Genomic DNA, 20,932 nt, shown 5'->3' with positions numbered 1-20,932 from the left:
CCTCCCGCACGGGCCGCCCCGTCGGTGCCGCAGGTGCGGCCGTCGCGGCTCCTTTAAGGCACCGGCACCGCCCTCCCCTCCCGGCTCCCCCTCCCGCTGCCGGGTGGCGCCGGCCGGAGCCGCCGCAGGTACCGGGAGGAGCGGGGGGTCGGGCGGCGCTGCCCCGGCGGGGTACCGGGGGATCCTCCCCTGGCGGGGTACCGGGGCTTCCTTCGCTGCTGGGGAGTCGGGGGAGCCGGGGGTCCCTCTGTGGTCCGGGGGTCGAGCCGCGGTGTCCCGGTGCGGGGGCAGTTCCCAGTCCCGGTGGCGGCGCTGGGAACGCGGTGCTCCCGCTCCCGGACCCCTTTCCCCGACAGGGGAGTCTGGGGTCGGTCCCGCCCCGCCTCCTCCCCGAGGGACGCGGGAGCGCGGCTGCGGGGACGGGAAGGTCCGTCCCGAGGGTTCCGCCGGTCCTGGCGGGAGCGGGGAGCGGCTGCAGCCCCCGGGCGAGCGCTCCGGCTCCGTCCCGGCGCCGCCGCTGCAGGCGGATCCTGGCCCTGCCGCGGGTCCTGGGGCGCGCCCGCTCCCGGCGGCTCCTCCGGCGGCTCCCGGGCAGCTCCGGGCCCCGGTGCGCTCGAGCGAGGGAGGGGCAGCCCGGGGCGGCTCCTTCCTGCCGGGGCTGCCGCGGGTGCTGGGCGGCAGCGCGGTCCCACGGAGCCGGCCGAGGTCACCGGCGCTGGCAGGCGGCCCGAGCCCGGCCCGGGGCAGGGCGGTGGGGCGGCGGGCGGGCCGGTGTCCCGGGTGCCCCTCTGGCCCCCGCAGCGGGCACGGGGCACCTCAGCAGCTGGCACGTCCCTAGCTGGCAGCCGGTGAGCGCCAGGCAGCCCGGGTGGAGCGATGTCGGAGGCTGTGGACCTGTCCTTCCTGTCGGACGTGGAGCGAGATCTGATCCTGCAGGTCCTGCAGCGCGACGAGGAGCTCCGCAAGGCAGAGGAGAGGAGGATCAGGTGCGAGCGCGGCTGGAGCTGGGCAGGAGCTGCTTCCCCGCTTTGTCTGGAAGCGGGCGATGAGCGACAGTGTGGGTGACGGGTGTCCCCGGGCCCCTCTGACCGCTCCTGGTGTGGCTCTGACAGGCGCCTGAAGAATGAGCTGCTGGAGATCCGGCGCAGGGGAGCCAAGCGGGGCAGCCAGCGCTACAGCGAGCGGACCTGCGCCCGCTGCCAGCAGAGCCTGGGCCGCCTCAGCCCCAAGGCCAACACCTGCCGGGGCTGCAACCACTTGGTGTGTCGGGACTGCCGCTCCTACAGCCCCAGCGGCTCCTGGCGCTGCAAAGTCTGCTCCAAGGAGGCGTGAGTAGCCTGGACAAGCAGCAGGGACATTCTGTACATGCCTCCTGTCCCCTTCCTCCTCTCAGTTGCCTCAGCTTGATGCCCATGGCCAGCCTTTCCTAGCCTGGCTGCTCCTCCCCGGTGCAGGGCAGCTTGCTCTGCTGTCACTCCTGGGGAGGGTTCCCATGTTTGGGTGATGGAGAAATGGGCCCTTTTGTGTCTCCTTCATGTCCCGTTCCTTCACCCCCTGAGCTGACTGCAGCATCCCCCTGTGCCCCTTGCACAGCCTGTGTCTCAAGCATCCCAGGTTTCCTCCCTTTTGACCTCCCCTGTCCTACAAACAAAACTTGGCTTGCTCCCGTGTTTGCTGAGGATGTAGCTGAGCCTGTCAGCTGCCCAGTGAATGCTGGTCCCTGCCCAGTCACCTGCTGATTGTGCCCATTGTGCCTGTGTTCCTGGGTTGTGGCAGCACCCAGGGTGGGTTGGGGCACAGCAGACAGCCCCCGTGCCCCTGACTGCCCCCACCACCCCTGCCCTGTAGGGAGCTGAAGAAGACAACGGGTGACTGGTTCTATGACCAGAGGGTGAACCGCTTCGCCAACCACCTGGGCAGCGACATGGTGCGGCTGTCCCTGCGGCACAGGCCAGCAGGTAGGGTGCCACGGCAGAGCCCTCTCCCCTAGCCCATCCTTCTGGGGTGCTCCAGCTTCCCCCAGCGCACCTCTGCCCAGTCTGGAGTTGGATGGAGCACCACCTGCTCCAGGCAATGGGTGAGCTTGGAGCAGTGCCCCTCCCGATGCACCTCTGCTTCCAGCCAACAAAAGAGAGACTGTGGGACAAACCCTGCTCCAGAAAGCTCAGCTCAGTGAGCCTAAAAGCTCCTCTGCAGGCCGGCAGCCGAGCCCCCCTGCGCCCCGGGAGGGGTCCAGGTAAGAATCCCTGCTGTCCCCCGTGCTCCAGCAGCAGCTCTCATCTGCTGCGGGTTAGAGAGCAATCTGCTGCAGGTTTGAGAGCAATCTGCTGTGGGTTAGAGAGCAATCTGCTGCCCCATGTGGATCATCGGTGGCACAGGAGCTCTCTCAGACCGACTTCCTTGCCAAACAGGACATACCTGTGGTTTTGCTTGTCTGCAGTTTGTTTCCAGATGCCTCAGAGCCTCGGGATGGCAAAAGCGACACAGAGTCCATGGAAAACATGAGCCTGGACAGCTACAGACCTAGTCCTGCTGATGTGGGGGCCAGGTGAGAGGATCCTGGGGTGGGCTGTCCTTGGCAACACTGGCTGGCAGAGGATGGGACCTTCATCTGAAGTGTGTTTTTGTCAGCCTAGTGAGGGGAAGCTGGCTCCTCAGGCTGGCAGAAGCCTGTCCCTGGGCAGGAAGGTGCTCTGCTCCCAGGCTGCTGCGGGCAGCTCAAGTGGCATTTCCTGGCCAGCACTGTCTCTGCCAGCTGTGCTTGTGGCCTGGGACAGAGCTTTCTGTGTCTGCCACAGGAGGAACTCCCTGGAGAGAGCCATCCCTGGAAAACAGGCTGTTGGGCCAGCAGGACCTGCTGCCTCCAGCCTGACCCTCCCTGTGCGCTCCAAGAAGGCGTTCTCTGACGGACGGGTGCGTGACGCTGCTCCGGCAGGCTCAGCCCTGTCCTGGGGCACGGGGCTGGGCACGCACAGGGCTCCCAGCCCTGCCCCGCTCTGAGGGGACTCTTCCTGCCCAGGATGCCACCGTGGGGACCCGCAGCAGCACCTTGGCGGACGAGCATGAAGCGATATTCAAGAAGAACCCCCGGCGGGTGGTGAGGCCTGCGGGTGAGAGATGTGCGGGTGCTGACACGGCCAGGGTGGGCAGCTCCTGCTCCCTGGGCTGGGAAGGGCTTCCAGTGCAGCTGGGAGAGGCTGGGGCAGCCCCTGGGCTCTGCTAGCCCTGCTCTGTGCCACTGTTCACCCCTCTGGTGCAGACTACACCAAGTCCGTGATCGACCTGCGGCCCGAGGACCTGGTGGGGGAAGGTGGCTCTCTGGGGGACAGGAGCAAGTCAGTGCCTGGCCTCAACACGGAGCTGGTGAGACCCTGAGTGCTGGGAGATGGCTGCCAGCTGGCTGTGCCCCTCACTGGCAGCTTGTCCCTGTCCTTGCAGGAGGAGGAGGAGGAGGACATCGATAACCTGGTGGAGATCCACCGGCAGCGCGTGGCCCGGGGCAGCATGCGCAGCGGCACCTCCTCGGTGAGCCAGGGGCACGGCCCTGCTCTGCTCTGCTCTGCTCTGCTCTGGGAGGAGGGATGGAGACAGGCAGTGCCAGAGGCTTGGGTGGGAGGGATGCAGAGCAGGCAGCTCCTGGAGGGAAGGGGAAAGGGCCTTGTATGTGGGGTGGCTTCTTCCCCTGGAAGGGAATCGAAATGCAGAGATCCAGCTCTCTTCCAGGCCGCTGTGTGTGGCCATCCCCAGCCATGGGGAGGTGAGGGGGGCTGTGCAGAGGAGGCACAGGGAGTAACCTTGCTGAGGATGAGGAGGGCCCGTCAGGTGATGCTGTGCCAGCCCAGCCCTGCCCTGTCCTGCAGAGCACACTGGGCAGCATGGTCAGCATTTACAGCGAGGCCGGCGACTTCGGCAGCGTGGCTGTCACTGGGGGCATCTCCTTCTCCCTGAGCTACGAGGAGAGGACGCAGACCTTGTTCATCCACGTGAAGGAGTGTCGCCAGCTGGCCTTTGGGGACGAGGGCAGGAGGCGCTCCAACCCGTGAGAGCAGGGGGGCGATGGCTGCTGCCACCGCTGGGGGTGCCCGCTGGGTGGTGGGTGCCCACCAGAGATGGGAGCTGTAAGTGGGAGGGTCCTGGTGAGGCAGGAGGTCTGGGGCTGCCCTGGGGAGCTGGGAGGATGAATTGTGGGGGGCTCGTTAAGTGCTGCCTGTTCTCCCCTCAGCTATGTGAAGACCTACCTGCTGCCCGACAAATCCCGGCAAGGGAAGCGCAAGACCACCATCAAACGCAACACCATCAACCCCCTGTACAACGAGCTGCTGAAGGTGAGAGGGGCTGGGCTGGGCTGCGGCTGCTCAGGGATGCTGCTGGAGCAAGCACAGGGAGGGGTGAGCTCCTAACCCTGCAGTGGATCGCTGCAGAGGAGCCGTGTCCAGAGACCGTCCCCTGAGAGCTGCAGGATCCCTGCCCTGCCAGCTGTGCCCTGGCTGTGCTGCCAGCCCCCAGTGCCACGGTGGGTGGAGGCACAGCTGCAGGTGTGACTGTGTCACAGGACATGTCCCTGGTTCCTGTGGCATTCCCAGAGCAGAGGCCTCCTGCTTACCCTGGGTATTTCTTTCCAAGGGCTTCCTGGCCCTGGAGCCGTGTTACAGTGGCAGGAGGGAGGGAGGGCAGCAGCCACAGGGGCAGAGATAAACTCTGGGCCCCAGGGCAGAGCACCTTGGCACTGCCCTTCACCATCCCCGCTGTGTGACTGTCCCCGAGTCTGGCAGTGCAGCTCTGAGGCACTCTTGCCTCACTCTTGAGGAAGTGAGAGCTGTGGTTTGGTTTTCAGGCTCCCACAGCCAGGTTTGCTGAGGTCTTGTGCTCTGACCACCTGAGGCTCTGTGGTCTGGCAGAGCTCTGCTGATGGTGGGATGGCTGGGTGCTGTGAGTCCTGGCTCCGAGGGCTGGGAGAGCACAGGCTCCTTCCTGCAGCTCTGCCCTGGGACTCTGAGGTTCTGGCAGGCATGGAAGGAAAGAGGAGCAGGCTCTCTGTACATCCATTGCTGCTCTGTCTCCCCTCACGCTCCTGAGCTGATGGAGTTTGCCAGGCCTGCCCTGCCCTGTGCTGCCTGCTCACCAGTGGCTCTCTCTCTCTTTCTCTCTCCCCAGTATGAGATCAGCAGGTCCCTGCTGCTGGCGAGGACGCTGCAGTTCTCGGTGTGGCACCACGACCGCTTCGGCCGCAACACCTTCCTGGGGGAGGCAGAGGTGCCTCTGGGGGCCTGGAACTTGGAGAGCCACCTGGAGGAGTTCCTGCCCCTGCACGGCAAGGTGTGCCCCTGCTGCCCACAGCCCCCCTGCCTGCTCCTGCTGGGGTACAGCCCTGGCTGGGCACGGGGGTGTGGGCACCTCAGCTGAGCATTGCCAAAGGTTGTGCCAAATCCAATATTTGAGGTATGAAAACCCCAGATGCAGACAGCAGTGCTGTTGTAGTAAAAAAGGGAAAATCTTCTGCCTTGAGCCTGGCTTCCCTCTCCTTGTGAGGTGATTGGGCCAAAATAAGGTCCCAGAGGAGCTGGGCTGCACTGGTCATGCTGGGGAGGGTTGGCAGGCAATTGTGCCAGCTCAGCCACAGCTAGGAGAGGCCAAGTCCTTTGTCCCAGCCTGGGGAGGTGCTGCACACCAGGCTGTCACTGTGTGCGCCATGGCTCCTCTGCAGGGGTTGGTAATTCTCACCTCTTGGCAGATTGGGGCAGATGCTGCTGGTCTCCACCAGTACAAGGGGGAGCTGGTTGTCTCCATGAAGTACATCCCATCTGCCAAGCATCCTGGGGCTGGCAATGGCAGGAAAGGTGAGTGCTGAAGCTCTGGAATCAGCCGCCTGCAGGGCTTGCTCCTGGCAGGGCAGGACAGACCTGGGTTTCTTCAAGCTGCCTGAACCATCTCAGTACTTCCCTGGGGCTGGGCCACGGGGCCCTGCATGAAGCAATTTTGTCTGCCTTTGCCCTCAGCAGGCAGGGCCAATACAGGAGAAGGCAAGAGGAGATGCCAGTCCAGGCTCTGCACCTCCCTCTGGGATGAAGGGTGCTCAGCAGGGACTTCCCAGAAGTTTGCAGTGCTAGAAATTAAATTGGATTAATTTCTACTGTGTTGGGTTTTTCCTAGGCAAAACAGGGGAAGGTGGTGAGCTCCAGGTGTGGATCAAAGAAGCCAAGAACCTGACAGCAGCCAAGTCAGGAGGGACCTCAGACAGCTTTGTCAAGGGGTGAGTGAGGGTCCTGGGGCGAGGAGGGCACTGTCCTCTCTGGCTGTGTTCCCAAAGCTGCTGGAGAGGCAGGGTGCCGTGCTCCTTCTTGCTGAGCCGTGCCAGGACAGGCAGGAGGGGGCTCCAGGCCAGGTCCTGGGGTGCCCCAGCCCCCAGAGCAGGAGGCAGGTGCCCGTGTGCTGCTGACCAAGGGCTGCTCCCCCAGATACCTCCTGCCACACAAGAACAAAGCCTCCAAGAGGAAGACGCCCGTGGTGAAGAAGACCCTGAACCCTCACTACAACCACACCTTTGTCTACAACGGCATCAAGGCTGAGGAGCTGCAGCACCTGTGCCTGGAGCTGACGGTCTGGGACCGGGAGCCGCTGTCCAGCAACGACTTCCTGGGGGGAGTGCGCCTGGGGGCGGGCACGGGTGAGAGCTGCACCCTCATACAATGGGGGTGGGCACTGGTGAGAGCTGCACCCCTCATACAATGGGGTGGGCACTGGTGAGAGCTGCACCCTCATACCCTGGGGTGGGCACTGGTGAGAGCTGCACCCCTCATACAATGGGGCTGGGCACTGGTGAGAGCTGCACCCCTCATACCCTGGGGTGGGCACTGGTGAGAGCTGCACCCTCATACCCTGGGGTGGGCACGGGTGAGAGCTGCACCCTCATACAATGGGGCTGGGCACTGGTGAGAGCTGCACCCTCATACAATGGGGCTGGGCACTGGTGAGAGCTGCACCCTCATACAATGGGGGTGGGCACTGGTGAGAGTGGCACCCTTCATACAATGGGGGTGGGCACTGGTGAGAGCTGCACCCTCATACCCTGGGGGCGGGCACTGGTGAGAGCTGCACCCCTCATACAATGGGGCTGGGCACTGGTGAGAGCGGCACCCCTCACACCCTGGGGGCGGGCACTGGTGAGAGCTGCACCCTCATACCCTGGGGGCGGGCACTGCTGAGAGATGCACCCCTCACACCCGGGCACAGCAGGGGCTGTGCTGTGGGCACCAGGCTGCCCCAGCAGTCCCTTCTGCCACCCCTTACCCGGGCACAGCAGTAGCCTCACTGGGGGCTGTGCTGCGGGCACCAGGCTGCCCCAGCAGCCACCCCTGCCCTCCCTTTCCCAGGCATGAGCAACGGGCAGGCTGTGGACTGGATGGACTCCACGGGCGAGGAGCTGAACCTGTGGCAGAAGATGTGCCAGTACCCGGGCTCCTGGGCAGAGGGGACGCTCCAGCTGCGCTCCACCATGGCCAGGCTGGGGCCCTAGGCTGTGGCACCAGGGTTGGCACCGCTGTTGGGTGCCAGGCACAGCCTGGCAAGGCAGCCAAACATGTGTTGGGCTTTTTTCTTATACTTTAATAAACATGACCTTCTCTAAACAGGCTGGGGCAGAAAGTCTTCTTGGCCGAGCTTCATTTAAAGCTTCATTTTCCCCTTGTCATAAGCCTTGTACCAGATTTCAGGCTGAACTGCAGTTCGTGTGAGCCCTCCCTTCTTCTCCCCCAGGCAAAATGCTTTTAAATGTCATTGTGTTTTTATTTCTTCCCATTCTTTTTCCTACCACCCGGTTCCAGAGTCTGCTCTCTGCTTGTCCTCTCCCCCTGTTCCCCATGCCCAGCCCAGCCCCAGCTGCAGCACTGCATGGATGGAGCTGTGTGGGGTCAGCCTGGGGGGTTTGGGGATTGTGGTCTCCAGGAAACATTTGTTCCCCAGGCCTCTCAGTGACACATGTGCCAGCACTGACTTTTTATACAAATCTATTTATTTCAACTTCATATTCTACTGCCAAAGCAGTTCCCAGAAAGGGTTCCCCGTGGGTGGTGGCAGAGGGAGTGAGTGCCAGGGGAGATGGCAAGCCCTTGAGGGTGGACTGCATGCTGGCTGCCTGCTGTGGGCTCTGCTGGGCATGGGGCCATTGGCTTTCAGAGTGGGGGGCATCGGGTCCAGGTCGTGCACAGGGTGAGCTGTGGGGAGGCTGAAGCTGCTGTGCTAGAGGCTGTTGCCCTGCTGGCTGGCCTGCCCTGCCTGCCTTGCTATGCTCCTGGCTTCCCCCCTGCCCTGGATTCAAGCAGGGACCCTCCAGTGTCTCCCAGCAGGGTCATGTTGGGCTGAACCATCTCCCAGCTGGAAGCAGCCCCTGGCCCTGGGCAGGGGGACACTGCTGGCACACAGTCCCTGCTCTGGCCCTGGGCAGGGGGACACTGCTGGCACACAGTCCCTGCTCACCTGTGTGTGCCAGAGCAGCCAGGGAGGGGTGCCCTTCCCTGAGCCCCCTGGCACCCTGCTCCTGCTCTGCAGCGGGCACTAGGGGAGCAGCGAGGGCGGTGTCCGGGGCGGGTCACTCGCAGGGGTCCCCGCTCTGTGCCCGCCGCGCCGCCTCCCGCGGGCTCAGCAGGTACGTGTCGATGAACACGAACAGCTCGTCGGGGCTCACCGGGGCGATGTAGCGCTCGCGGTCCGTGCCCGCCTTGTCCAGCAGCACGGCGTTGAAGTGCGAGCGTGTGAGGTGCAGGTAGCGCCTGCAGGTGCGAGGGGTGGCTGCTCAGGGCGCCGGGCCTGCCCGCCTCGCTCCTGCAGTGGGGTCCCCCATCCCCTCCTGGGGGCTGGCGGCGCTGGGAAGCTCCGGAGCCGCCGCATTCAGACTTGCAGGGGTTCCCCTGCCGCATGAACCCTCCGGTGCGGCACAAGGGGGCCGTTCGTGAGCCCAGCTGCCACCTCATGCTTTGCCATCGCCAGAGGCATTCCCGTTCCCCGTCCCCTTGTGCAGGACGGCCCCACCTGCCCTACCTGAGCTCCTCGATGATGCCCAGGGCCAGCCGGTGCTCCCGGATGCGCCCCACCTCGTGCGGGGGCTGTCCCAGCAGCTCCACGGTGGTGACGTGCCGCAGGTCCAGCCCGCAGGCAGCTTGCTGCGGAGGGGACAGTGAGGGGTGCTGGCTGTGCAGCTGGCCCGGGGGGCGGCAGGCACCCGTGCTCACCTGCAGCATGGAGATCTGCATCTTGTAGTAGCGGTTCGAGGGGTCGGGGGCCGAGATGACCAAGAGGCGGCGCTTCTCGTGGAACTGATCCAGCAGGCTGGCGGCCGAGCTCACGTCCGTGTTGATCTGCATGGCTGGGGCACGACACGAGCGTGCGGGGAGGTGCCGTGGTGCCCCCCGTCACCCCTGGGACCCACAGGGCAGCGCCCGAAGCTCCGCCCGAGTCCGGCCCTGCACTTACGGGCACAGAGGGGCTGGGAGCCCGTCCACTGCTGGCTGGACTGGCACACCCGCAGGGAGGTGCCCTGCCGCTCGAAGCCCCCGTCGCACAGGTACTCGCAGGTGGCGCCGTAGTTGTTGCCGTCGGAGGTGCAGGAGATGTACCCGTTCTGCGGGGGCTTGAGGACAGGGCAGCGCCTCACTGCAGAGGGAGAAGGTGCCTGAGGGCGGGCGCTGGGTGCCCTGCAGCGGAATCAGCGCAGGCTGCGGCCGGGGCAGCCCCGAGTGCCCTCGGCCGCGCTCTCACCGTGGACGCGGATGCTGAACTTGCAGCTGGCGCGGTTGTAAGCCTGGTCGTGGGCGGTGTAGCGGATCACATGCTCTCCTGCGGGGAACTCCGAGCCGGGCTCCGGGCCCCGCAGCGTCACCCTGACCCACAGACGGGTTTGTCCATCGGCACCCCGGGTACAGCCCGCAGCCCCCGCTGGCAGTGCCCGCAGCATCCCTGCCCTCACCTCTTGATGACACCGTCAGCAGAGTCCCTGACCCGGGGCGGGTCCCAGTACACGGTGGCCGTCAGCTTGCCCGGCTCTGCTATGCGCTCCCGGGAGTCTGGGCAGCGGATCTTGGGAGGCTCCAGGTCTGCCAGAGGGACAGAGGGATTCATGGAACCTGTGGGTGCCCTGGCTGAGCCGTGAGAGCGGTGTTGAACCACCCCAGAGCCTCGGAGCCACCCGGAGCTGCTGTAAAGCCAGTGCTGAGTGCCCCAGTCCAGGCTGGTGCCTGTGCTTCAGGGCTAACGGCACTGCGGGGACGGGGACAGGGGTCCCGAGGGAGGGGGGTGCAGGAATGCCAGGGTTGGCTGTGGGGTGACACCTGCAGGTACCCCAGGCACGGGTGATGAGCCCCAGCGTGCCCCAGCAGTGCGGGGGGAGAATTTACCTACACAGGGGGAGGATTCACCTACACAGGGTGAGAATTCACCTACACAGGGTGAGAATTCACCTACACAGGGGGAGGATTCACCTACACGGGGTGAGGATTTACCTACACAGGGTGCGGATTCACCCACACAGGGGGTGAATTCACCTACACGGGGTGAGGATTTACCTACACAGACTGGCTCGCTGCCGCTCCAGCGCCCATCCTCCATGCAGACGCGGCTCCGGTCGCCCTCCAGCTGGTAGCCGGGCTGGCAGGTGTAGTCGCAGCGGGAATCCATCTGCACGCCTGCCGAGCACACGTAGGAGCCCCGCAGCACCGCGGGCAGCACGTGGCACCGGATTTCTGGGATGGAGAGAGCAGAGAGGGCGGGGAAGCGGCTGCGGGCCGTGCGGGTGGGCAGAGCCGCAGGGCTGGGTGCTGTGGGCATGCTGGCAGGGCAGGGCAGGGCAGGGCACACTCACGTCGGCAGTAGGCCATCCCCGACCAGTGGCGGCTGGGCAGGCACTGCACGGCGCTCGGACCCACCAGGCGGTAGCCGCGGGCGCAGCTCAGCTCGCAGCGGGTGCCCAGGCTGCTGCGGTACGAGCTGCCCCGCGGGGAGTAGCAGGCGGCCTCTCCGCGGTGGATGCTGAGCGTGGCGCACCACTGGGGCACTGCGGGAGAGCGGGCAGCTGACGGAGCCATCTGCCGTGCCTCGGTGTCCCCGCGAGGACGCAGAGCATGGGGTGGCCGCTGTTACCTCGGCGGTAATCCAGAGCGGGCTCAGGCGGGGGCTCCTCCGCGTACACCTCGTTGGTGTGGCTCTCCAGGTAGTAGCCAGAGCCTGGGGGGAAGGAAGAGACGAGCAGGCTGCGGGGCAGCTCATGGCTGCGAAACGTCCCGCAGCTGCCAAGGAGCAATCCCAGCCCCGGGCAGAGCCTGTCCTTGGGGCTGCTGTCCAGGGTTAAAGCGGGCAGACGGGAGCGCAGTCCCCGGGGGCACGGAGGGCGCTGGCACCAGCCGCAGACTAAACAGCGGCAGCCACGCTTGTGGCAGGAAACGGGCGCTGGCGCGGAGCGGGCTGGCACCGACCCCCAGCTTCTGCTGCCGGGAAAGCCTTCCACAGCTCCCGTGGCACCGCCGCTGCCACGGGGCATCCCCAGGCAGGGAAGAAAGCTGCTCTTTCTTGCCCTTGTCTGTCCTTGTCTGCCCTTGCCTGCCCTTTCCTGTCTGTACCTGCGCTTTCCTGTCCTTTCCTGTCCTTTCCTGCCCGTCTCCTCACCCAGGAAGGGATGGCGAGCCCTCTGCCCGGCCCGGGGCTGCTGGGGGTGCCCGTGCTCCAGGGAAGGATGGAGCCGCTGGAGGGGCTGGGCCAGATGCGGGCCCCTGGCCGGCCGTGCTGCGCAGGGGGCCCTGAGGACAGCCCTGTGCCATCCTTGCGGGCCGCCCTGTCCCTTCACGGGCACGGCGCTCGCCGTGGGGAGGGGGCCGTGCCGGGGCCAGGCTGCCGTCCTTGCCCGCGGCCCCTCGGCGCCTCGGCCGCCGCGGCATTCCCCAGCACTGAGCTCACGTTTCCGCCGCGTTTCCGCCGGCCCCCGCCGGCGCTGCCCCCTCCTCGCCGCCCGCCCGGCGCTGCCCTGGGCACGGGGATGCTCGTTCTGGGCACCCCCAAAGGCGGCAGCCCCGCCGCGCCTGCACCGGGTCCCCCTGTCCCTGCCCCGTTTTGGGAAGGGGATATCCGCCGGGGCAGCCCGAGCAGGAGCCCTCCCGTCGCGGGCAGGAAACTCCATTACGGATCTTCCCAAAGTGAACTTCACTGCGGAGCGGCTCCCCCGAGCCCGCCCGTTCCGCAGCGCCTTTATCCGGCTGCCCGTTCACGCTGCCGCGGCTCCTCGGGGAGCAGAGGGGAGGGGCGGCACCGTGGGGATGGATCCGTGACCCGGGGAGCGAAGCTGTTTGCGGGGAGGCTGCCAAGACCCCTCCGGGGGCCTGGGGACAAGGTGCAGCGTGTCGCCCAGCAGATGTGCCATTTAATGTTCCCTTCCTCTGCCAGCGCTGCCTTTTCCTTCTCACCTGGGGCCAGCTCAGCCCCGCAGCAGCATCCATCCCCAGGCGTGCTGCCGCATGGCCAGGGAGGGGATGGGAGCAGGGAGGGGAAACCACCCCAAACAAGGCCCGTGAGCCGCTCTCCCGGCCGTGGGTTGGTCGGGAGTGTGGGCTCGGGCCAGCGCACATCTGCGGCCCTGCGGGAGCCGGGAGGCAGGCGGGCCGGGTGTGAGGAAGGCAGGCTGGAGTTCTGCTCCTCCCTGGGTGCCTGCCAGCACCCCCTCGGTTCCTCCCTGTACCCGCAGCTCACCCGCACAGGCTCCCCATTCCCCGGGCACCGATGCTCCCCCGGCATCGCTTTCCCGGGCTCCGTCCATCCCTTCCCAGCCCTCGGCAGGAGCGGGACCGCGCACGCTGCCGCCCCCGGGAGCCCGCGGTGCCCGCGGTGCCCGCACTCACCTTCGTGCCACGTGGATGACACCAGCCTGGCGAGGGCCAGCAGCAGCACCGGGGCTGCCATGCCGCGCTGGGCTGCCCTGCGCCGAGCTGGGGCCGGGAGCGGCCGCGGGCCCCGGCGGGGATGGAGCGGGGCTGGAGGCAGGGGGCCGCCCCCTCGGCCGCCTTGTCACCGCACAGAGGTCTGGCCCTCCCGCCTGGCCGCTCCGCTTCTGCCGAGCAAACTTACTGTCCCCCTTGGCAGCCCATCCCAAACATTCAAAAGCCGTGAGTCAGGCCCAAAATGATGAGATTGTAAAAAATAATAAATCCCGGGATCGCCCGTTTTGCGACGCGCCTCCTGCTTCTCCGGGGCTTTAAAAAGTTGCAAGAGGCTTTCTCCTGCGAGCAGAAGAGCCAGGAGCCTGTTTGCACACAGGAGAGAGCCAAGCCGAGCCCGTGCCAGCCCTGACGGGCTCCGGGAGCGCGGGGCCTGCAGGGGCGAGCAGCAAACCGCAGGAGCCAGGTCCCCTTTCCCACCTCCTGCCGGAGAGAGGGAGGGGAGGAGGGAGGGAGGAGAGACCCCGCTGCAGACGGAAGGCTCCGAGAAAAGCGCTTCCAGCTGGGGTCTGTTCCCTGCCGCAGCCCGGCCCCCGAGAATAGGGACCGCAGCGCTTTGTCAGGGGCCGCTGGGGTCGGGCAGGCGGGCAGGAGCCGGGCATGGGGCTGGCACTCCGCGGGGCAGGCGGGCAGGAGCCGGGCATGGGGCTGGGGCTCCGCGGGGCAGGCAGGGCAGGAGCCGGGGCCGGTGGGGTCGGGCAGGAGGGCAGGAGCCGGGCATGGGGCTGGCACTCCGCGGGGCAGGAGGGCAGGAGCCGGGCATGGGGCTCCGCTGGGCAGAGAGATGGGATGGGCTGGCACGGACAGGTAGGAGCGCTCCGTGGGGTGTGCCAGGGGGGACGCGCTTCTCTCTCAATGGGCTAATTAATTATGTGGCGGCCAGGCTGGGAGCGCGCTAATTAATGACTGTCCCGGGCAGGACAGGGCAGCCGGGAGAGGCGGCTGCTGCCGGGGAGGGGAGCTCGCAGCCCCCGCAGCCCGGGGACACCCCCGGCAGGGCTCAGCCCACGAAGCCCGGCGTGCTGGTAGTGCCATGTGCCGGGCGCGGGGCGGCTGTCCCGCTGGACACCTGGACACGGCGTGGGGCACGGCAGGGCTGCAGCAGGAGAGCAGGGACTGGCGCTGGCTGGCACCGCGCAGGAGGTGGCACAGGCACGGCACAGGCAGGGGGTGGCAGGGAATGATGGCGTGGGTCGGGCAAGGGGTGGCACGGGGTGGCACAGTGTGGCACGGGACAGGCGGGAGGTGGCAGCGGATGGCACCAGGCAGGTAGGAAGTGGCATGAGGCAAGCAGGGGGTGACGCCGGCAGGCGGTGGCACGGGGGAGGCAGTGGGTGGCACTGGAGAGAGGGTGACACGGGCTAAGCAGGGAGTGGCACTGGACTGGAGGCAGCAGGGATAGGTACGGGGTGGCACGGGCTAGGCAGCAGATGATACCGGACAGGTCGTAACAGGGGGCAGGCGGGCGGGGACATCAGACAAGGGGGTGTCACAGGACAGAGGATGGCCCGGGACAGGCGGTGTCACAAGATAGGTGTGTCACAGGATAGGGGGTCACAGCAGACAGGGGGTGACAGGGGATAGGGGATGTTACAGGACAGGGAGGTCACAGGACAGGGGGTGACAGGACAGGGGGTGACAGTGGATAGGGGATGTTACAGGACAGGGGGTGACAGGACAGGGGGTGACAGTGGATAGGGGATGTTACAGGACAGGGGTGATAAGGGACAGTGGGTCACAGGACAGGGGGTGACAGTGGATAGGGGATGTTACAGGACAGTGGGTCACAGGACAGGGGGTGACAGTGGATAGGGGATGTTACAGGACAGGGGGTCACAGGACAGGGGGTGACAGGACAGGGGGTGACAGTGGATAGGGGATGTTACAGGACAGGGGGTCACAGGACAGGGGGTGACAGGACAGGGGGTGACAGTGGATAGGGGATGTTACAGGACAGGGGGTGACAGGACAGGGGGTGACAGTGGATAGGGGATGTTACAGGACAGGGGGTGACAGGACAGGGGGTGACAGTGGATAGGGGATGTTACAGGACAGGGGGTGACAGTGGATAGGGGATGTTACAGGACAGGGGGTGACAGGACAGGGGGTGACAGTGGGTAGGGGGTGACAGGGGACAGAGGTGTCGCAGGACAGGAGGTGGCCCCTGGCGGGTGGCCGGGGCGCCCTCTGCGGGCGGAGGGGCGCAGAGCCGGGCTCCGCCGGTACGCTCGGCCGTTTCCGTGAGCGCTCGGGCTCCTCCGGCGGGGGGCGGGCCCGGCCCGTGCGGGGGCGTGTCCGGGGCGTGTCCGGGGCGTGTCCGGGCGTGTCGCGAGGCCCCGCCCCGGCCCGCCCGTCCCGCGGCCGCCCCGTGTCGGCCATGGCGTCCCCGTCGCGGCGGCTGCAGACCAAGCCGGTGATCACCTGCCTCAAGAGCGTCCTGCTCACCTACACCTTCGTCTTCTGGGTGAGCGCCCGCCCGCCCCTTCCCCCGCCGCGCGCCGCGGCTGCGCCGCCCTGTCGCGATAGTCGCGAGCCACCGCGGCTTTCCCCTCTCCCCACCAGGTGTCGGGCATTGTGCTGCTGGCCGTGGGCATCTGGGGTAGGGTGAGCCTGGCCGTCTACTTCTCCCTGCTGGACGAGAAAGCCACCAATGTCCCGTTCGTGCTGGTGGGCGCTGGCACCGTCGTTGTCCTCCTGGGCACCTTCGGCTGCTTCGCCACCTGCCGCGGCAGCACCTGGATGCTCAAGCTGGTGGGTGGCCCGGGACACGGCGGGATGGAGCCCCCTCCTCTCCTGATCCATCCCGACCCGTCCTGATCCATCCCCAAACACCCCGTCCTATTCCTGCCTGGTCCCGTCCCTGCCCTACCCCGTCCCGTCCTGTCCTGCCCCATCCTCTCCTTCTCCACTCTCCCGTCCCGTCCCATCCCATCCCATCCCATCCCATCCCATCCCATCCCATCCCATCCCATCCCATCCCATCCCATCCCATCCCATCCCATCCCATCCCATCCCATCCCATCCCATCCTCTCCTCCTCCACTCTCCCCTCCTGTCCCATCCCCTCCTGTCCTGCCCCATCCCCTCCATCCCCTCCCATCCCATCCTTTCTGCCCGCAGTATGCCATGCTCCTGTCCCTCATCTTCCTCATCGTCCTGGTGGCCGCCATCGTGGGGTTCGTCTTCAGGCACGAGGTGAGTCTGGGTGGCCAGTGCCATCTCCCAGTGCTGCAGAGTGAGTTTGATGCTGCTTTTACCCCAGTGTCACCGAGGGACAGAGGGGCTGCCTGGGAGCGGTGCTTAGCTTGGCAAAGATAGGGTTAAACCATCACAACGAGCAGCTCGGTCCCTGTAAGGACCCAGAGGAGCAGCCTGGGTGCGGGGTCAGTCCATCAGAACAGGCAGAGTAGCCCTGGACTGTAATTTCTGGCTTTGGTCTATCTTCTGCAATGATTTCAGTAATTAAAGCTGCTGGGAGGGTTTCTGTGCCTGCTTGGGAGGGCGCTGGCACGGTGCACCTCCTTGTTATTACACACAGCATCCCTGCTGCCACGGAGCACCCAGCCTGCCCTCTAATACAGCCTCTAATTGCCTGTGCTGGGAGATGGCTGCTGGCCACAGCCGGAGCCACTGCTGCCATCGGGGGTGACTAACGTGGGGTGGGAGGGACAGCAGGACAGCAGGGTAGGACAGCAGGACAGCAGGGACAGCAGGGACAGCAGGACAGGGCAGCAGGGCCCTGACACCTCTGTCCTACAGATAAAGACCAGCTTTGAGAGCAACCTGGAACTGGCCTTGAAGGACTACAATGCAACTGCAGATCCTCACAGTGAGGCCGTGGACACCATCCAGAGAACGGTGAGAGCCCCTGGTGGGGATGGGTGACAGCCCCTGGCTGGCAGCAGGTGGGAATGCTGCCCTGGCTCAGGGTGTCCTCTCTGGCCTCTGTGGCACCAGCATCCCCTCACAGGCTTTGGAATTTGGCAGATGTTGGTGAGATGGGGGAGCCATGGCAGTGGCTTTGGAATTTGGCAGATGTTGGTGAGATGGGGGAGCAGGGGTCGGTTCCCTGGTGTGACCAGGCTCCCCACATGTGCTTCCCACTCCAGCTGCACTGCTGTGGAGTGCAGAACTATTCTGACTGGGAGAAGACTGAGTACTTCAGCCAGAAGGGCATCCCCAGAAGCTGCTGCAAGAACCAGAACGACTGCTCAGATCAAGATCTCAAAGACCCAAACAAGGCCCAGCTCAAAGTGTTTGTGAACGTAAGTTAAGCTCAGAAAAATCTGCCTGCTGCTCCTGGAGGTGGGAAGGGCAGGGATGGGTGTGTGCAGGAGGGCCAGTCTGTCCCTGGCAGGCTGGAAAGGACAGCTGCCCCATTGATGCTGATGTTCAGGGCCCCAGGGACTCCCCTGGAGTGGGTAAGGGTATGGAATCCTCCCTTCTGTCTGAGGTTCCCTCACTCCTTCCTTCAAGGTCAGGGCCCAGCCCGACCCAAGCTCTGGCCTTTGGGGATGTGTGATTTGAAGAACAGGTGAGCAAGGAGCAGCTTCCCAGTAAAGTTTGTTTCAGCAGTGCTGCCATCTCTGTCCCTTGGGTGCAAAGTCCTGACCCGGTGCTGAGGGTGTGTGACCTCATGCTCAGGGATGGTTGGGTGATGCAAGGGCTCCTGTGATGAGTCACCTGGCTGGGGCTGGGAGCAGCCCCAGGGCACTGCTGCCCTTGATAAGGCCTCTGGGCTGGGGCACTGCGAATGGCTGTGCTGGGGCCTGGCAGGAGGGGTCAGCCTGGACCCCGCTGCTGCCTGCACAGAGCATCTTCCCCTGGAGCTGTGGGGAGGAGCTGCTCTGTGCCCCTGGGGTGCAAGGCACTGCATCCACGTGCTTGCTTGGCTTCCTCTGCAGGGTTGTTTTTTCCTGGTAACGTCAACAATGGAGTCCAAGATGAGCGTTGTGGCCGGAATCTCCTTTGGCATCGCGTGTTTCCAGGTAAATCTCCTTGTCTGGCTCGGGAGGAGGGCAGGGTGAAGCCAGCACGTCTCCAGAGGGATTTCATTTCAGTGCAAAGTCTGGTGTGTACAAAGGGCTGGTTTCAGCCAGGGAGGAGCAGCCACTCTGTGGATTCCCCTTGCATTCAGCCTGACCGCTGTGCAGGCCCCGGTCTCTCACACCCAGGGCTGAGGCCCCAGCTCTGTTTCCTTGAGGCCAGGTTTATTATTATTATTATTATTATTATTATTATTATTATTATTATTATTATTATTATTATTATTATTATCTCCTCTGTGAAACAACAGACTCCAAGAAAAGACAAACAGAGATGGACAAACTCTGTGCCTGCTGTTGGCAGGGATCAGATCTGTGCCCTTCCTTTTCCTACCCACCCTCACTGTTATCAGGGGCTGTTTGGCATCACTCCTGTGTGGTGGGGTCACTGTGAGTGCCAGTGTGGCACTGCTTGTGCTGGTGGCTGACCTCCCTACCCTGCCCCGTGTCCTCTCCTGCAGTGTCTCCTTCACTTTGCCGTGCAGGGCACTGCCTGCAGCAGCAGCAGCAGTGTGCTGGCCAGCCCAGCCCCGGCCCCAGAGCTCTGTCCCGGCAGGAAGCAGGAGGCCCCTGCCCCCAGCCGGGGCTTTCCCGAGGTGCTGAGGGCTTTCCTGGCTGCAGGATGTGCAGCTGGCCCTGCTCCAGCTGCACTGGGCCAGCCTGCTGCGCTCTGGGCTGAGCAGCCAGCCCTCATTCGGAGGGGCTCACACTCTGCCTCCCCTTGGCCCAGCACCCAGAGGCTGTGGTGTGAGCATCAGGGTGCTGCTGGCTGGGACTGGGGACAGGAGCCTGTGGGATACTCTGCTGTATGAGCCTGTCACTGTGTGTTTTCTGTACAGATGGACTGGACTGGGGAGAGGTGGGAGCCTGCAGCTCATGGTGCTGAGGGCTTTGGGAGAGCCAGAGCTGCTCTGCTGTGCCTGCTCCTCCCTGGCTGGGCTGGGCTGGCTCTGGGCTCACTGAGATATGCCTGATACACCACTGCTGAACTGCACACACACTCCCAGCTGCAGCATTGTCTCGGCTGATGGCAGGCTTGGGCATTGTCGCCAGTTCCTGGCTTTTATTGCCCCCTCGACAGGCTTGGCTGGGTCACACCTCAGACAGGGAGCCTTTGTGCTGATGTGCCTCTAACCTGGCTTGTGGAGGTCAGAGTCATGCAGGGTCTGGCCCTGGAGCCTGCACAGGTGCTGGGAGGCTGTGTTGTGATAACAGGGCACGTGTGATAGCAGCACCTTGCTGATGGCAGAGCAGCAGCCTTGCTTCCCCAGCGCCCTTGCAGCAGGGAGAGGTGCTGCCATTCTCCAGTGGCCGTGCGATTGGCTGTGACACTGCTGGTACCTGTGTCATCTCTGCAGTCACCATAAAACAGTCAATGCTTCATGAAGCAGCTTGTAATGGGATGGGACCTGGGGCATCTCTAGTGAGGAGCTTGTTTGGTTGGTGCTGCCAGGATCCTGTGCTTCGGCCACTGTCGGTGGTTCTGAGGCAGCCTTGTGGTGGTTTGCAAACCCCACTGTCCATCCTTGGATTTCATAAAACCTGGGTCAATCTGTCAGGTTTTCTCCTGAAAACACCTCTCCCTGCTTTTGGCTCCTTCTGACATGCAGGGTTTGTTTTTTCTCTTTTCCAGTTGATTGGCATCATCCTGTCCTGCTGCCTGTCCCGGTACATCACCAACAACCAGTATGAGATGGTGTAGCTGGCCCCCAGAGCTCTGTGCCTGTGGCTGGGTATGTCTGTGAGCCTGGGGGCTGCTGCTGGTCACCCATGGGGTGAGGGTACCACGTGTGGGGGGTTTAGGGTCAGAGGGCACCTGCAAGACCAGGTCTGCTGTGCCATTTGACCCCGTGCCATTTGACCCCGTGCCATTTGACCCCGTGTATAATCCATGTAAATCCATCCTGCCTGCTAACACTCTCTGTGTGCCTTGCAGGGAATGGCTGGGGAGGATGCCTCCACCTCAGGTGTTCCCCTGGATGCCACGTCGTGAAATCTTGCTTTGAACTGACTGATCTTCTTCTCAACTAGCTCACAGAAGGGAGTGCAGCAGCTGTCCTGCTGCACTCAGGGACTTGTCCTGACACTACTCTGCTGTGCCACTGCCTGGGTGATAACTGGTGTGGCTGTGGTGGCTCCTGAGTGCCACCCTGTGCTGAGCTGACTGTGCTGGTTCAGCACAGCTCCCGGGTGGGTGTCCCAGTGCTCATCTTCAGTGCCTCCACTGGGAAAGGGGTGCTCCCCCTTGCCTTGGGCAGCCCCTGGACACCCCCTCGCTCTCCAGACACAGTTGTTCTCGAGACAGGGCTGTGAAACTCAGTCCTGCCTGCCTGAAGCCTTGGCTCAGCAAGGTTGTTGCCAAGCTGCCTCCTCCCTGCCTGGGTTTTATATATTTTTTATAGTTGTACTTCTTTAAGGATGGGCTGTAGTGGTTCTTGTAAGCTGTAGTGAGGTTTGGTGATGTAGCTCCTGGTGCCTTTACCTTGGTAGGTGTCCTTGCACCGATTCAGCTGTGACTTGATTGTCAGTATTATATGCTGCTTCAACTCATTTTATGTATTGAGTAGAATCCTTTTTGTCCTGAGACACAATAAATATTAAGATATTTTACTCTATGAAACTTCCTTGACTTTTCTTTTCGTGTCCTGGAAATTCCTCTGCTTGAAGAGCAGCAAATCCCCCCAGGGCTGATCTGCTCACTCTGGGCCAGCCAGGAACCTCTGGCCACTGCAGTTTGCATTCCTCCAATGTGCACTGGTGCACTTCTGCCTGCAAATAACTTCTGTAATTGAATTTTCTTCATAGCAGCGGTTGTGTAACAGTGCTGGAGCAGAGGGCCTGGAGCACCCCAGCCCAGGAGCAGGGTGAGTAACTTCAGCCCAGTGTGAGCCATGCTTGGCCTGCTGGCTTGGAGCAAGGG

General features: G+C 64.2%; 3 protein-coding genes across 3 annotated transcripts; 2 read left to right on the top strand and 1 right to left on the bottom strand.

Annotated features, from left to right (window-relative positions):
* The first annotated feature begins 67 nt into the window (after positions 1–67).
* Positions 68–7,625, top strand: SYTL4 (synaptotagmin like 4). Its single transcript, XM_063170850.1, has 17 exons — positions 68–128; positions 839–986; positions 1,113–1,328; positions 1,849–1,958; positions 2,122–2,236; positions 2,441–2,548; positions 2,799–2,913; positions 3,020–3,110; positions 3,260–3,363; positions 3,439–3,525; positions 3,861–4,039; positions 4,223–4,325; positions 5,155–5,316; positions 5,732–5,837; positions 6,151–6,250; positions 6,456–6,664; positions 7,371–7,625. Exons 2-17 carry the CDS (start codon positions 877–879, stop codon positions 7,511–7,513), a joined length of 2,058 nt encoding a protein of 685 aa, XP_063026920.1. The 5' UTR covers positions 68–128; positions 839–876; the 3' UTR covers positions 7,514–7,625.
* A 361-nt stretch (positions 7,626–7,986) lies between these two features.
* SRPX2 (sushi repeat containing protein X-linked 2) lies at positions 7,987–12,955 on the bottom strand. Its single transcript, XM_063170958.1, has 10 exons — positions 12,873–12,955; positions 11,128–11,211; positions 10,850–11,041; positions 10,554–10,730; positions 9,959–10,085; positions 9,751–9,872; positions 9,466–9,645; positions 9,225–9,358; positions 9,034–9,155; positions 7,987–8,765 (listed from the first exon to the last, which is right to left on the bottom strand). The coding sequence occupies exons 1-10, from the start codon at positions 12,931–12,933 to the stop codon at positions 8,585–8,587; spliced, it is 1,380 nt and encodes a 459-aa protein (XP_063027028.1). The 5' UTR covers positions 12,934–12,955; the 3' UTR covers positions 7,987–8,584.
* Positions 12,956–15,322: 2,367 nt separating this feature from the next.
* Positions 15,323–20,632, top strand: TSPAN6 (tetraspanin 6). Its single transcript, XM_063170849.1, has 8 exons — positions 15,323–15,432; positions 15,531–15,719; positions 16,088–16,162; positions 16,727–16,825; positions 17,077–17,232; positions 17,872–17,955; positions 19,646–19,745; positions 19,949–20,632. The coding sequence occupies exons 1-7, from the start codon at positions 15,346–15,348 to the stop codon at positions 19,712–19,714; spliced, it is 759 nt and encodes a 252-aa protein (XP_063026919.1). The 5' UTR covers positions 15,323–15,345; the 3' UTR covers positions 19,715–19,745; positions 19,949–20,632.
* Positions 20,633–20,932: the final 300 nt, after the last annotated feature.

This window comes from Melospiza melodia, chromosome 16 (genome assembly GCF_035770615.1).
Source record: "Melospiza melodia melodia isolate bMelMel2 chromosome 16, bMelMel2.pri, whole genome shotgun sequence".
NCBI lineage: Eukaryota > Metazoa > Chordata > Aves > Passeriformes > Passerellidae > Melospiza > Melospiza melodia.
Note: the sequence above shows the minus strand (reverse complement) of the source record. Positions and strands in the feature narration are given on the sequence as shown.

Coding starts and splice junctions, on each gene's coding strand:
- SYTL4 (XM_063170850.1), top strand. CDS start 877: ATGTCGGAGGCTGTGGACCTGTCCTTCCTGTCGGACGTGGAGCGAGAT. Junction 987..1,112: donor GCAGAGGAGAGGAGGATCAG/GTGCGAGCGCGG, acceptor TGGCTCTGACAG/GCGCCTGAAGAATGAGCTGC. Junction 2,914..3,019: donor AGGCGTTCTCTGACGGACGG/GTGCGTGACGCT, acceptor CTTCCTGCCCAG/GATGCCACCGTGGGGACCCG.
- TSPAN6 (XM_063170849.1), top strand. CDS start 15,346: ATGGCGTCCCCGTCGCGGCGGCTGCAGACCAAGCCGGTGATCACCTGC. Junction 15,433..15,530: donor CCTACACCTTCGTCTTCTGG/GTGAGCGCCCGC, acceptor TCTCCCCACCAG/GTGTCGGGCATTGTGCTGCT. Junction 16,826..17,076: donor TGGACACCATCCAGAGAACG/GTGAGAGCCCCT, acceptor TTCCCACTCCAG/CTGCACTGCTGTGGAGTGCA.
- SRPX2 (XM_063170958.1), bottom strand. CDS start 12,933: ATGGCAGCCCCGGTGCTGCTGCTGGCCCTCGCCAGGCTGGTGTCATCC. Junction 9,359..9,465: donor CTCCCAGCCCCTCTGTGCCC/GTAAGTGCAGGG, acceptor GTCGTGCCCCAG/CCATGCAGATCAACACGGAC. Junction 8,766..9,033: donor GGCATCATCGAGGAGCTCAG/GTAGGGCAGGTG, acceptor TCGCACCTGCAG/GCGCTACCTGCACCTCACAC.